Source organism: Bubalus kerabau, chromosome 6 (assembly GCF_029407905.1).
Source record: "Bubalus kerabau isolate K-KA32 ecotype Philippines breed swamp buffalo chromosome 6, PCC_UOA_SB_1v2, whole genome shotgun sequence".
Lineage (NCBI taxonomy): Eukaryota > Metazoa > Chordata > Mammalia > Artiodactyla > Bovidae > Bubalus > Bubalus kerabau.
In genome coordinates this window covers 27,186,080-27,200,760 of record NC_073629.1, presented here as the reverse complement: position 1 = coordinate 27,200,760, position 14,681 = coordinate 27,186,080, and the positions used below count along the sequence as shown (strand labels likewise).

The window sequence follows — 14,681 nt, the reverse complement described above, 5'->3', positions numbered from 1 at the left end:
GGTGTCAAGAAAGGTTTTGCATAGGAGATGCAAACCCAAATTTAAAAATTTTTAAATAAATAGGCATATATCAGGTAGGGAGGGCTCTTAGCAGAGGGGACAGTATATGCAAAATTAGACAGGATGGTAAGACCCATTCAAAGAAACACAGTGGTTCTGTGTCTGAAAGGTGAAGTGATGGGAGAGTTCTCAAGCACCAGCTCATGAAGATCCAGTCAAGGAGTTGGGACTTGGTCATCTAGAAGTTTGGCAGGGGGGAGGCACAAGATTTATTTTATTTTTTGGCTGTGGCGGGTCTCCCTTGCTGCATGCAGGCTTTCTCTAGTTGTGGTGAACACGGTCTCACTCTCTGTTCCTTTGTATGGGCTTCTCATTGCCGTGGCTTCTCTTCTTGTGGAGCACAGGCTCTGGGATGCTCAGGCTTCAGTAACTGTGGCGTATGAGCTTAGCTGCTCTGCGGCATGTAGGACCTTCCCAGACCAGAGATCGAACCTGTGTCCCATGCATTGCAAGGCAGATTCTTAGCCACTGGACCACGGGGAAACCCCTGAAAGTCTTGATTCAGGAGAGTGTGTTGCTATGTTTGCATTTTAGATTACTCTAGCAGAGCGGGGGCTGGGTGCAGGCAAGGCTGGAAGATGAACTGAACTGCATTAATCCAGGTGAAAAATCACTGCTCTCAGTTGTGGCACCAGCAGCTACAGTGAATTCATTCAAGGTTTTAGGAAGAGCTGACAGAACTGTGTAACTAGATGTGGAATGCGGAGGCCAGCCGTGGGTCTGGAAGGATGTTGGTGCACTCAACCACTATGAACAACAGTACCAGTGAAGGAGAAAACAATGATTTTAGCTTTGGATGCAAGTTTGAGTTTTCTGCAGGACCTTCAGGTGGGAATGTTCAGGCAATTAGATAATTGGCCTGGAGCTTATGGGAGAAGTTGGGGGCGGAGATAGATTAGTGATTGTCAGCATACAGACAGGGTATGAGATGTGGAAGCAGCGTGAGGAGAAAGGGCTGGTGACAGAACCCCGAGAAGGGCTTCACTGGGAAGAAACTTCCGAAGTGGGGAGGGAAAATCCCGGCAAGACCGTGGTATCAGAGAAGGAAGGAAAGAATTCCGAGCAGGTATGCCAATGGCCGGTCATACCTCATGCCACCGAAGGACCGAGTCAAGGGAGAGCTGAACACTGTCCATGGCTGTGACCTTGGGTGTTTGGGTGAAGTCAAGCCCAGATCACGGTGGGCTCAAGTGCTGGCTAATTAGGAAATCAAGCAGAATACAGAATATGGGGAAACTCACAGATTTGAAGAGGGGAGGGAAGAGGATGCAGTTTGAAACTATGGTGAAAAGGTGACTATTTAGTAAGGGAGTAGGCACCTGGGCTGCTTTATGGGCCAAGGAGACCATGAAAGGTCATCTGTGTCAGGGGTACACCTGTACCTAAAGCCCAGGTAAAGCAAACTTCCTGTCCCTTCCCCCCCTTTCTTCCTCCCTTTGGGGCCTATTTTGAGCACTCCCCCACACCCCCTTCTTGTTTTAAAATCAGAACTCATTGTCAGTTACTCCCTGATAGGGACTTGAAGAAGTAGCTCTTCCCAAGGGTATATCTGAAACCAGAAGATGGCCTGGGAATCCCATCTGTTGCTCTTTCTCTGCTGCCACCAGCTCCTAGTCCCCATCTCCTCCTTCACCCCCTTTCCTTTCACATATGCAGTATTATAGAATAACTCATGTCACTATGTGATCAGTTCAGTTCGGTCGCTCAGTCGTGTCCGACTCTTTGCGACCCCATGAATCGCAGCACGCCAGGCCTCCCTATCCATCACCAACTCCCAGAGTTCACTCAGACTCACGTCCATCGAGTCGGTGATGCCATCCAGCCATCTCATCCTCTGTCGTCCCCTTCTCCTCCTGCCTCCAATCCCTCCCAGCATCAGAGTCTTTTCCAATGAGTCAGCTCTTCGCATGAGGTGGCCAAAGTACGGGAGTTTCAGCTTCAGCATCATTCCTTCCAAAGAACACCCAGGACTGATCTCCTTTAGAATGGACTGGTTGGATCTCCTTGCAATCCAAGGGACTCGCAAGAGTCTTCTCCAACACCACATGTGATAGGTATTAACTAATCCCGTTTTACAGATGAGAAAACTGATGCTCAGAGGAATCAACTAACCTGCCTAGATTGTGTGGCTAGAAAATGCCCTTCTTGTGCCCTGGCCTTTGCCTCTGCCCACAGGAATCTACTTAAGGTTTTCCCCACAGATAGGAGTTGCCACCCACCTTGAAAAACTCAGCCTCAGTTAGCTAACTGTCAGCTCCTGGTGAAGTCAGCCTGGTGAGAAGTAAAGGGCATGAGAGTTGTTCTCCATCATAGGACCCAAGTTGTACCTGGTCCGCTCTAGGCCTCAGTTTCTTCCATTGTTGTATGATTGATTGAGTTCACAGTGGCGTTCCATGCATGGAGGAGCAAGGCTCAGAACCCGAGGCTTCCTGCACCTTGGTAAGACCGACACCCATGCGGGTAGCAATCACTGACCTAAATTGCAGGAGCTCAAGTAGGGAAAGGGGCAAAATCCTGATCAGCTTTCTGCTCACCCCTTCAGGATCTTCTTTTCTGTCCTCCTGTCACTGACTGTCCCACATACTCTGCCTTCTGACAATCATGAATGGCAAGCTAGAAAGTATAACAGAAAGGGCACTGAGCCAAAAGTGAGAAGGCAGCCATAGAATGCACCCATTCCTAGCCATACAACCTTAGCCAAGTTAATGGATCCCTCTGAGCCTCGGTTTTCTCATCTGTAAAATGGGATTAATGATGTGAGCTATTGTGTAACACTGCATAGGTGAAAATGCCTCACACAGAACTTGACATGTAAAAGGTCTGCACTTAAATATTTCTTAGGTCTGAATGCTTAGGCTAGGAATCCGTGATACTTGCAATTTTTGTCATTTTGTGGAATTAATATTTGAACATGTCAAACCTGAAAAAAAATACATCACTTTTCATTAATCTTCTAGGAACTTACGAAAAGACTTTTTCTTTCAGTACATCGTTGTGTTGCTTTGACTATCACTGGCCCTGTCCCTCCATCTGAATTGGGAATTCCATTTTTACAGTCCTTTCAACTGATACAGTTGCCATGCACTACAGTGATTCCCAAGGTAATAGAGTAACTGTCTCTCTCGCTGGCTCTATTTTTTCTTTCTTCTCATTTTTTCTTTTCCCCTTAATAACATAAAGCTTCTTTTTTCCTTCCAGAAAAGAAGCAGCATCACCCTGTCAATGTTAAATTCTGGCAGAAACCAGAGCCGCTAACATGGAAAGAAAAAAAAAATTGGCAACAGCCAGGAGTGAAAAATTGCTATAGCATTACTTAGTTGGGCTTCCCTCATAGCTCAGTTGGTAAAGAATCTGCCTGCAATGCGGGAGACCCCGGTTCGATTCCTGGGTTGGGAAGACCCACTGGAGAAGGGAAAGGCTACCCACTCCAGTATTCTTGGGCTTCCCTTGTGGCTCAGCTGGTAAAGAATCTGCCTGCAATGTGGGAGACCTGGGTTCAATCCCTGGGTTGGGAAGATCCCCTGGGGAAGGGAAAGGCTACCCACTTCAGTATTCTAGCCTGGAGAATTCCATGGACTGTATAGTCCATGGGATCTCAAAGAATCCGACACGACTGAGCAACTTTCACTTCACTACTTGGTTGTTTGTATTTCAGGAATACAGGGTCCTCTACATTATTGGCAATGATTGTCTCTGTGGTCAGTGCTTATTTCTAACATAATTCTCTTTTCAGTGCATGTAGTAGATTGATTGCATTGATGGCCCCAGTTCCCTTCCACTTCTTTTGCTCTGCCACTTTGCTGTTTCCTTCACTCAAGAGATGGAGTCTATTAACCCATCTCTTGCTTTCAGACTTGGCCATGTGACTTGCTTTGATCTGAGGATGTTAGCAGTCATGATGCAAGCAGAAGCTTTTAAAAGTACTGATGTGTGTCTCCTAGTCCTTTTGGACCCCTGACAGTACTGTGAAAACGTGCCCAGGCTAGCCTATTCAACGACTGTGAGAGGGATCCAAGCTAAGGCCATCCTAGATCATCCAGCTCCCATCAGCTGATCCATAGGCTTGTGAACAAAAATCTGTACTATTACTGTATGCCACCAAAGCTTGCTATTTGTTATGCAGCAATAGCTAACTGATACAGTGAATTTTGGAGCCTAGGGGATAACCCATGACTTCTACAACTGTAATGGTGAAAAAATTCTTGTACTTCAAGCCCTACTGATGCTATAGTTAACCGCCTGGAGAGGTAGTTTGAAATCACCATTCCAGGTAAGCTGCCCTTTAATTGTTCCCTGAATGCAACCTGTATATCCCTGCCTCAGTATCTTTGTACATTTCATTTCTCCCTAGGGAATGTCCTTTCTTCTCTCTTCCTATTTGAATCATTCCAGATCTCCAAAGACCTAACGTAAACCACATAAACCAACCTTTTCTGAATGACCTCTGGCTGCCCCCTGCCTGCAGTGGTCCTGCCTGAGTCATAATATGGATACCCAACACAGGCTGCCTTCCATGGCTACCATTTCTTATCTACAGTTCTTTAGCAAACTAGATTCCAACTTCCTGGAGGGCAGGGCCCATTTTTTACCTCTTTTATCCCCCAAGCACTGCATCAGTTCAGTTGAGTCACTCAGTCGTGTTTGACTCTTTGTGACCCCATGAATTGCAGTACGCCAGGCCTCCCTGTCCATCACCAACTCCTGGAATTCACTCAGACTCACATCCATCGAGTCAGCGATGCCATCCAGCCATCTCATCCTCTGTCGTCCCCTTTTCCTCCTGCCCCCAATCCCTCCAAGCATCAGAGTCTTTTCCAATGAGTCAACTCTTCACATGAGGTGGCCAAAGTATTGGAGTTTCAGCTTTAGCATCATTCCTTCCAAAGAAAGCCCAGGGCTGATCTCCTTCAGAATGGACTGGTTGGATCTCCTTGCAGTCCAAGGGACTCTCAAGAGTCTTCTCCAACACCACAGTTCAAAAGCATCAATTCTTCGGCACTCAGCTTTCTTCACAGTGCAACTCTCACATCCATACATGGCTACTGGAAAAACTAGCCTTGACTAGACGGACCTTTGTTGGCAAAGTAATGTCTCTGCTTTTGAATATGCTATCTAGGTTGGTCATAACTTTCCTTCCAAGGAGTAGCATCTTTTAATTTCATGGCTGAAGTCACCATCTGCAGTGATTTTGGAGCCCCCCAAAATAAAGGAAAGGACAGGGCCTTTTAACTGAAGATGTTAACATTTGTAGGTTGACATGGAGAAGGGTTGTTGTTGTCCGGTGTCCTTGCTAATGAATAAAACCAAAGGGAGATCACTGTGTTGTATACCTAAAACTAGCACAGCGGTGGTGGTGGTGGGTGGTGGTTTAGTTGCTAAGCTGTGTCCAACTCTTGTGACACCATGGCTCCTCTGTCCATGGGATTTCCCAGGCAAGAATACTTAAATGAGTTGCCATTTTCTTCTTCAGGGGATCTTCCTGACCCAGGGATTGAACCTAGGTCTTCTGCACTGTAGGCAGATTCTTTACTGACTGAGCCACCAGGGAAGCTCAACTAATACAGGGTTACATGTCAATTATATCTCAATTTTTAAAAACTTGAAAAGAAAAAATTAAAATTAAAAAAGAAGTTAGAAAAAAAAAAAAAAGAAGTTAGAGGCTTCAAGGACTTCCCCAGTGGCCCAGTAGTTAAGATTCCATGCTTCCACTACAAGGGGCAGGGGTTCGATCCCTATTCAGAGAACTAGGATCCCACATGCTGTGTGGCATGGCCAATAAATAAATAATTTTTTTAAGTTATAGGCTTCCAGATGAAAGCTTATAGAATCTTACCCTACTCTACTCTAATTCCCCCTGAGAAAATAAATCATAAAATGCTACCTTTTCCCTGAAGATTCCTGACTTCCCATTCTCCTCAAATTAGATACATTCTTTCTCTTCAGCTCTCCATGTCTCTTTGCCACCTGTATTTCTCCTAGTGGACCTCCCAGAATTTACCTTATGTGATAGCCAGTCATGTTCTTCTTTCTTTCCTGTTCACCTGCACCAGGCTCCACCATCAAAATTTCCTAAGATCAGAGGCTACACTTTTGCATGTGTGTCTCTGGCACCTGGTAAGGAGCTTATCCTAAAGCAGGTGCTCCGTGAAGTATTTCATGACCTCATCATCTCTCCCAGCTCTGTCTTGATGTTAAATGCCCTAATTCAGGCCCTTACCATTGCTCCTACAGAAAATTGCAAAAGGCTGTATCTGGCCTTCCTGCTTCTACCCTTGCCTCCCTTCCTCATCTTAGTACTCAGCTTAAAAGGAAAACATGACCAGGCCATTTTCCTACTTAAAAAACAAGCCAACAAACAACCTCTTAATAGCTTCCCTTTTCTATAAGGTTAAGACCAGTTTCTTAGGCCTGGCGTACATGACCAACTCAGGTCTGTCCCAGCCCACCTTCATAGACCCTTCTCCCTTCACACCAGCCTCTAACTTTACTCCAAGAGGGCACAGCTGATGCATCACGATCCATGCTTGATTGTCTCCCCAACCGTGCACCTCGGCGCCCCCCACTTCCTCCCTGGTTGCCTCAGGTGACCCAGCTGATCTTGACCCTCCCTCCCACCCACTCACTTCCCAGACTCCCTTGAGGTACCCCATTGATGGTTGTGCTTGCAAAATTACCTTGTGGTTATCTGAGTAAGTGGAAGCTTCCTGAGAACAAAGACTTTGTATTGAGTTGGTCAAAAAGAAACATTTTGTCCATCCCAGTATGTGCAGCACCTACCACAGCACCCAGAAGATTAAAAAAAAAAATCGTTGGATGGATCGGTGGATGGATGGAGCAGGGATCTGCTGTAACTGTGGCCTGAAGCAGACCAGACCATTTCTGACGTATCTAAATAGAGGCTTGGTCTGGAGAACTAACATCCTTAGTAAGCTTGTCGCTTGTACAGTCTTGTCTTCGAGTATTAGGATTAATTTGGCCTGGATTCAGGGCCATTCTTAGTGGCCAGGTCCACACTGAGCAGCTGAAGATTCCCTTAAATGTTCCTTGATATCCATTGGGCACTTCCTATGTACTAGATGTTGTTCTGAGCACTTTCAGTGAATTAGTTCATTCAATTCTCACAGCAATGTTATGGGAAGTACACAGTATCTCTATTGTGTAGATGAGAGTTAGGAAATGTTAATTAACTTTTCTAAGATCAACTACTAAAATCAGAGTCTGTGTGCACACCCAGGCAGCCTGATTCTAGAGCATGCCAGCGTCAGCGCCACCTCATGTTTCCCCGGGTTCCTGTCTTCCAGCTGTGCTTCTCTCTTTTCTCAATGCTTTCCTCTCCCAAGATGGGAGGCAAGGTAAGGGCTAAGAAGAGAAAATTTCTTCTTGATTGTTTTATTTATTCTGTCTACTTAAATTCCCTCATTATGACCTAATTATGCATATTGAGCCAGAAGGAGGTCATCTTTTCTTATTTGTATTTATATATGGTTACCTGCCCATGAAGATAACTTTGCACACCGAATTTGAATGATTATCAAAGAGCCATATAAAGCAAACTGTATTGCCCTTCGCAGGCCGCCTCTGCTTCTCAGTGGGCTGGAAACCGCACGATTGCTTCCTCTTTATCTCTGTAGTGAGAGCGCAGCATTTGTCACTCGGCGTCTGAGCAACTTCAGTGACACCACCAGGAAAGGTCTACATTGGTCCAAATGGCACGCTTCCCACATGTGGCATCATTTTTTCTCTTTCTGAGTAAGTGTCATACTTTTGTATGTTACTGTTGTCACAGGAACTGGTCAAACAGAGACTGTAGGGTGATAAAATGGGACAGTTTGGTCTCTATAGGGAAAACAATGGCACACATCTCTGGTGCTGGCAATCATTTTTGACTTTTGATGATGTTCTTGGCTACCTAGACAACCTCGAGTTCCAGGTGGTGCAATGCTTGGTTGAGCCCCATGAACCTGATCCCATAGGTTTTTATATTTGTGTGTGTTGCTAGATCTGCCAGTTTTGCTGGCCCTGCCTTCACCTTATTTTCTTGGGCTAGCTGATTCCTGGAGATAGGATGAGGCTTAACTCTTCAGACTGACAGGGGATGCCTGATAAGAGCTTGTCTAGATTAATATACCTTGGGGATGTGGCTGGATGAAAGGCTTATGAGAGCACGTAATAGTTTTAGGCTAACTTAAAAGAAGGTTCTGACTTCACCTGTGAGCTGAAGTGGGCGTTGACTACTGTCAAACTGAGAAGGGGGCAGGAAGAGTCACATGGCTCTGCTGAGGGGCATGTGGAAGGGCCTCAATGAGCCTGGGGCATTTGTACATGGTTGAACAGGGTGCAGGAAGTAGAAATTTGGGGGTGGATGGAGAACAGATGAACTGGGAAGGGCATGAAATAGTTTCAGAGCAGACAGAACAGGGAGCAGGTACTCTTTAGTGCTATGGGTTCATTTAGCATCTGGTGAAGCTCATCTTCACCCCCATCTCAGAACAGTTTTTAAATATATAAATTAAAACATATAAGATTATAGGGAAAAACAATCATATTGAAATGCAGTTATCAAAATATTTTAAAGTAAATCATGATGTAGTCATTTATTTTCTTCTTTATTCATTATATGATAAGATCTAGAGGTGGTCTATTAACCCCCAAATTTCAATTTAGTAATGAGTGTGAACAATATTTCAAGACTCTGCAATAGATGTGATGTGAAAATATCTATGGTTTGTTGTCTACCTTCATAGCTGAAGAAAATACTGAATTTCCATAAAGGTTAGTGAAAATAAAGATGTAGGGTGTTTTTCCACCCAAGTTTACGAACTCTTTAATCCCCCAAGTGGACTCAGGTTTAAAACTTCTGCTTTAGAGTGACTAGATGGAATTAGTGAAGGAATTCTGACAATAGGGGAACGAAAAGAGCTTAGAAGCAGAGTAACCAAGGCTGTGGCTAATAGACAAAAAGGGTGCTGCATTCAGCTCAAAGGGGCGCTTAAGAAACCCTTGGCTTGAATTGAACTGGGCTCATGTCTCAAAGGACATTGGGTAGTGAGAGGTGAAGGTCAGATATGGGGCCTGATGGGGGTGATAGACAGCCTGCAGGGGAAGTTACTGGGAGCAGTTGCTGGTTAATTGCTGCCCACCAGACTGGCTTTGCAGGCACTGACGACCAGGAGACTGTTGGGGTCCTTTGGGGACTTGCCTGCCATGTTCCTACTTGTCCTATTCGGCTATCTGAGTGTGATTCTCAAGTGTCTGTGCCTTGTGTCTCTGAACTGTGTGTTTGGCTTGCATATGGGGAAACTGGGCTTACATTGTGCAACAAGTCAGACAGTTGCAAATTTTGTGTCTTTTTTTTGTGTGTGTGGGGGGGAGGCGATGGGGGGTGAGTGATCTGGAAGGCCTGGGAAAAGGAAAGTAACCAAGGTTCAAAAAGGGGAAGCTGCCAGGCTTTTCCTAGTTCATTTGAACCATTACCTAAACTGGGTTATACATTTATTTCTTCTAAATTTAGATTCCATAAATACTAATTTTGTATAGAGCCACAGTTTTTATGTGAAAACCACATTAATCAGAAAGTAACTTGAAAAAGATGTTGCAAGCCTGCTATTTGTCATTACAAATACAAAGGGAGAAATTAAGGAAATACACTAAATGATGGATGATCAGTTGAGCACTTGCATTGTTTAGCAAATGTTTACCTTGTCCTAATTAATTTTAAAAAATAAATATGTAAATGTATATGTATGGCTGAGTCCCTTCACTATTCACCTGAACCTATCACAACATTGTTTAACTGGCTATAACCCAATATAAAATTAAAAGTTCAAAAAAATATGTAGAGACTGATGAATCCTGTTAGAATATGGGGCCAGATGAGGTTAAAGTCATGGATAAATGAGTCCTTGGACTTAGCTTTCTCCTCTTGGTCTGTCACCCCTCACCCTAACTAGCTGCCCTACAAATAAAAGTCATTAACTTGGGAGGGTCCTGGGGAGGACATACTGTTTGTCCTACTACGACTGTATTCATGAAAAAAAAAAATCCACTAAATTATGGATGAAAACGCTTTCAGCCTCCAAGCATGCAGAGATTTTGTATGGGTAAAGAAAAAGAAGTTGTTTGTTGTGTTTGATGTTCTCCAGCTAGGTATTGTATAAGGTGGAAGTATTTGAAGTTGCTGTTTTTGTATATCAAAAATGGTCAGGTATGGACCATTTTATATAGTTCAATCAAATAACTTCAATTCAAATAACACTGAAATAGAAAATTTGGCAATGCCAGTGATGTTTTTGAAAAAACCAATACCATCAGGAAATTCTTCATGTATCAAAAGTGTGACTCTGATGCAGTATGTCATTGTTAAGCTGTGTGTGCATCAGTCAGCAAGAATCTGCTGTCCAGAGGTACCTAACCCTCTGTCCATTAAAACAGAAAGCAACAGGCCAGTCCTCTAAGGTATTTTCCTCTTTTGGAGGAGAGATATGTGCAACATCCCACAGAAAATAGATTTATAATAAGATGCTTCAAGTGTGTGATTCCCCATGCATGACCATTTGAACTGGCCTCTGTCCATCCTTCCTTTGTACCTCCATAATGCCTATTAATCCTTCACATTGTCTCTTTCACTTTTCTGAGAAAGTGGTACTCTCCCAAACAAGTTCTTGACCTCATGCTTCCGCTAAGACCTTACTGCATTCATCATCATCTCTCTGGCTTCATCCATCTCTCCCCTCGGCAGCTCCTCTGCCCATAAACATGCAGAGGCACCCGTGTCCACCTGCCCTCACTGCTCTGCCCCATTGAGCTGCTCTTTCTAACAACCACCCTATTTTTCTCTTTCCTTTCTACATGAAACTTCTTGAAGTAGTTTAGTGTAAGCTTCTTGCAGTTGCTTCTTACCCTTGAAATGCTCTGCTTCTGCTCTCTTGAAGTCTCTTTTACAAAGATCACCACTGACATCCTCATCATCAAACTAAAAGGACACTTCTCTGCCTTTCGAATCCTTACCCTCTCAGCAGCATTCAGCAGTGCTGACAAGCTCTTTCTTCTTGGAACTTTTTGCTCCTTTGGTTTTCAAGCTGCAGTGCACTGGCTACCCTCCCACCTCCCTGATTCTTCTTTCTGTAGCATGCATTTCTCATCTTATTTCCTAAATAGAGAGATCCTCTAATAATCTCTCTTTAGCTCTCTTCTTATATCCCCTAACATTTTCCACTACTTAACGCGTGAATGACTTAATCAGCATCTACAGCCCAGAACTCTCCCTAGTTACCAACAAGCGTTTATAGGAAGCAGTGAGGAAGCAATGGAGACAGTCAGGAATTTGACATTGGTAAATCCAAGTTCAAGTCTGGCTCCACCATTTACAACTTTGACATTGCTAAATACGGGAATATCACAGAGTTCTTAAGATAACTAGATGACAAATATTTTCAAAGAGTATATTTTAAAGTATAGAAAAAGATACAGATATTGACATATATTTTACTAATATTTCTAAATATTTGCTGGATTTCCTTCTTGTTTATTCCATAGCACTCTAATTTAGTGTTTCCAAGATTAAATTCTTTATCTTCTCCTTCACCCTTGAACGCACAATAGTACTTCTTCCTGATAGCCTTATTCCTGTTAATAGTACTGTTACTTCCAGTCACCCTTACAAAACCTGGTATCATCTTTGATTTCCTCTTGTCTTCCATCCACCCCTTTAACTTCCAAGCATCTAAGACGCTGAAAAACTCTATAGATTTATCTCCACAGTGGCTCTCAAATTATAGCCCCTTTCTTTCCATTTCTACTGCCTTCATCACTTATCTCCTGAGCTTCTGTAATTATCTGATATCTACTTCTAACTCCATCATACTACACACCATCAGGTTAATTTTACTAAGAATTTTAAAAACACTTCCTGTGGGTTCCCCATTGCCTATCAATCAAGCCCAAACTTTTAAACATGCCAGTTAAACCCTTCATGCTTTGGACTCAAAATTTCTGCCCAATCTTACCTCTTTCTATTAATCTTTGTGTAACCCACCCCCAAATCCAACTGATTACTCCCTATTTCCTGAACAATTCTTTTGATTACTACTTATACAGTCTTTTCATGAAGTCTCCTTCACTGAAAAATACCCTTTCTCTCCACTTAAATTGCCATAACCTTCTCCAAGGTCCATTTTTAATACTATCTCTTCCATACACCTTACCTATTTTCCCCCCCTAAAATGTAATCTCTCCTTCCTTCAAATTCCTCAAAGAACTTTTATCATATATCTTTCCAGGAGAGATGACAACCACCCTACTTGACTAAATTGTAAAATCGAGAAGTCAGAGACTATCCTAAACTCATCTTCATATCTTAGTCCTTGAAGCATCAGAAATACTATAAGTGGTTATATAAATATTAATTGAATTAACAACTGAAACAGAAGAAAATAAAGTACTACTTTTCACAATAAAATGTTTCGAATGTACCCATCTCTCTGAAAAGTCATAAAAAATGTGGAGTAAATGCTGCCTAGGCACAAAAAATAATATTGTGGAAACATCCCCCGACATAAACATATCAATGGTACCTCAGAAATCATATTTTTAAAAGCATTTTTACTGTGCAAATATAACACATAAGAAAAGGGACTTCCCTGGTAGTCCAGTGGTTAAGACTCCACCTGCCAAGGCAGGGGACACGGGTTCAATCTCTTGTTGGGGAAGATTCCACGTGCTGCAAGGGCAACTAAGCCCACGTGCCACACGACTGAACCCATGCTCTGGAGCCGCTGCGTGGCAACAAGAGAAGCCACCGCAATGAGAAGCTCTCACACCACAATTAAAGATTAGCCCCCGCTCACCGCAAGTGGAGAAAGCCTGCTTGTAGCAACGAGACCCAACACAGCCAAAACTTAATTAATTAAAAAGGAAAGTTAATAAAACACAGCAATGAAATTTAATAAATAAGAAAAAAGCAAAAACCATGTAGTCGCTATGCAGGAGAAGAAATAGAACATCACTAGGACCCTAGAATCACCCATCTACCTTGCTGTATGCCCCACCAGATACACACACAATCACTTTACAGACTTCCATGATAACTACTTCTTAGCTTTTTTTTTTTAAAAAAAAGGTTTAACTTCTTATGTTTACATCACTAAACAATACAGTGTGGGGTTTTTTTGCCTTTCTTTAAATTTTATATTCATTTTGTATATAGTCAAAAAGATTCAGCATCTTTCCTTAAACACAGGGATCCATGTTTCTGCAGCCAGCTGCCATTCACTCACTTTCATTTCTGTATAAGATTCCGTTTTATGACTGTACTGCAGCCTGCCTGTTCTACTGCTGATGGACATATAGGCTGTCTCCAGTTTGGGGCTGCAATGAACGGTGCTGCTGTGGATGCTTTTCCATGTGTAGGCTGGCGCAGTGCTCACATTTCTTTAAGATGTATGCCTAAGGCTGGCTAGCATTGCTGACAGTGTTTCACATTGCCTCTGTAGAATAATTTTTTGGTAAATAATATTTTAAAATTTTACTACTGTATGGCATAGGGAACTATACTCAATATCCTGTAATAACGTATAATGGAAAAGAATTTGAAAAAGAATAGATATATAAGTATGTATAACTGAACTACTTTGCTGTACACCTAAAACTAACACAACATTGTAAATCAACTATACTTCAATGAAAAGTCCTGTTTTGAAAAAAATTAAAGTAACAAAATTTTTTCTCATATTTTCTAACTTCTATTCCTAAGTGCTTATTACAAAAAAGCGCCTAATGTATATGTATCATATTTAACTGGGATTTATGAATAAATTAGTATATTTTAAATGATTACTGGAAATGTATACAGTTGGTTGATTGATTGGATGTTTGTTTTCCAGTTTTGCATTGATTGTATCCATATGCAATTTTTAGTTGACTGCATCGTGACCAGTTACACTTTCTCCCTGTTTTTGCAGGTCCCCTCCTATCAGAATTGTTTTCATTCTAAAATATCTATATTTAACCTTACCATGGTCTCTGTAATGTCATTTTTCCTTTCTCTCACTTTTTTTTCCAATCTGGTCTCCCTTACTCTTTGTCCTTGTGGATTCACAAAATTCAGCAGATGCTCTGCTTCTTCCATTCCTGCTTATGAACTCTACTCTGTAATTCTGTAATACCAGTAATTGCTCCCTGCTGGACTCTTCTGATGTCTTTCCCCTGGGCCCTAGGCCCCCGTGAAAGACCTAGCTCACCTTTGTGGCATCTCTATCACTTGTTCATTGTTCTTTCTGTAACACAAAATAAACCAGCCTTTAATATTAACATAAGAAATAAACACATACACTTTAATTTCTTAAAAAGTCTTGATTTTGAAAATGTGTATGTCAAAGGGAATATTATCACTAAATAATATTTTCTCCTTTAAACCTAATACTTGAGATTTGTCCTAACATGAAGCATTCCACTGTGATCCCAACAGAAAGCTTTAAATAAGAGAGCAACTAAACTAAGTCTGATCCCAGATCCTGTTGGACTTGACAGTCATCTTTTATGAAGCTTTTCAATAAAGCTGTAGTGGCTGTTTAAAAAATTACAAAATGAAAAACCCTCTATGGCATAGAAAGGAAGTACTGCTG

General features: G+C 42.4%; 1 protein-coding gene and 1 long non-coding RNA gene across 2 annotated transcripts in view; both read left to right on the top strand.

Annotated features, from left to right (window-relative positions):
- The first annotated feature begins 970 nt into the window (after positions 1 to 970).
- Positions 971 to 3,453, top strand: LOC129656080 (uncharacterized). Its single transcript, XR_008716173.1, has 3 exons — positions 971 to 1,126; positions 3,046 to 3,161; positions 3,259 to 3,453. It is a non-coding gene; the product is annotated as an uncharacterized LOC129656080 (long non-coding RNA).
- A 4,224-nt stretch (positions 3,454 to 7,677) lies between these two features.
- Positions 7,678 to 14,681, top strand: part of CD101 (CD101 molecule) — a 38,929-nt gene continuing 31,925 nt past the window's right edge. The window contains exon 1 of the mRNA XM_055584619.1: positions 7,678 to 7,809. Within this exon, the coding sequence (XP_055440594.1) occupies positions 7,767 to 7,809 (43 nt within the window). The 5' untranslated portion in view covers positions 7,678 to 7,766. The remainder of the gene's footprint in view (positions 7,810 to 14,681) is intronic.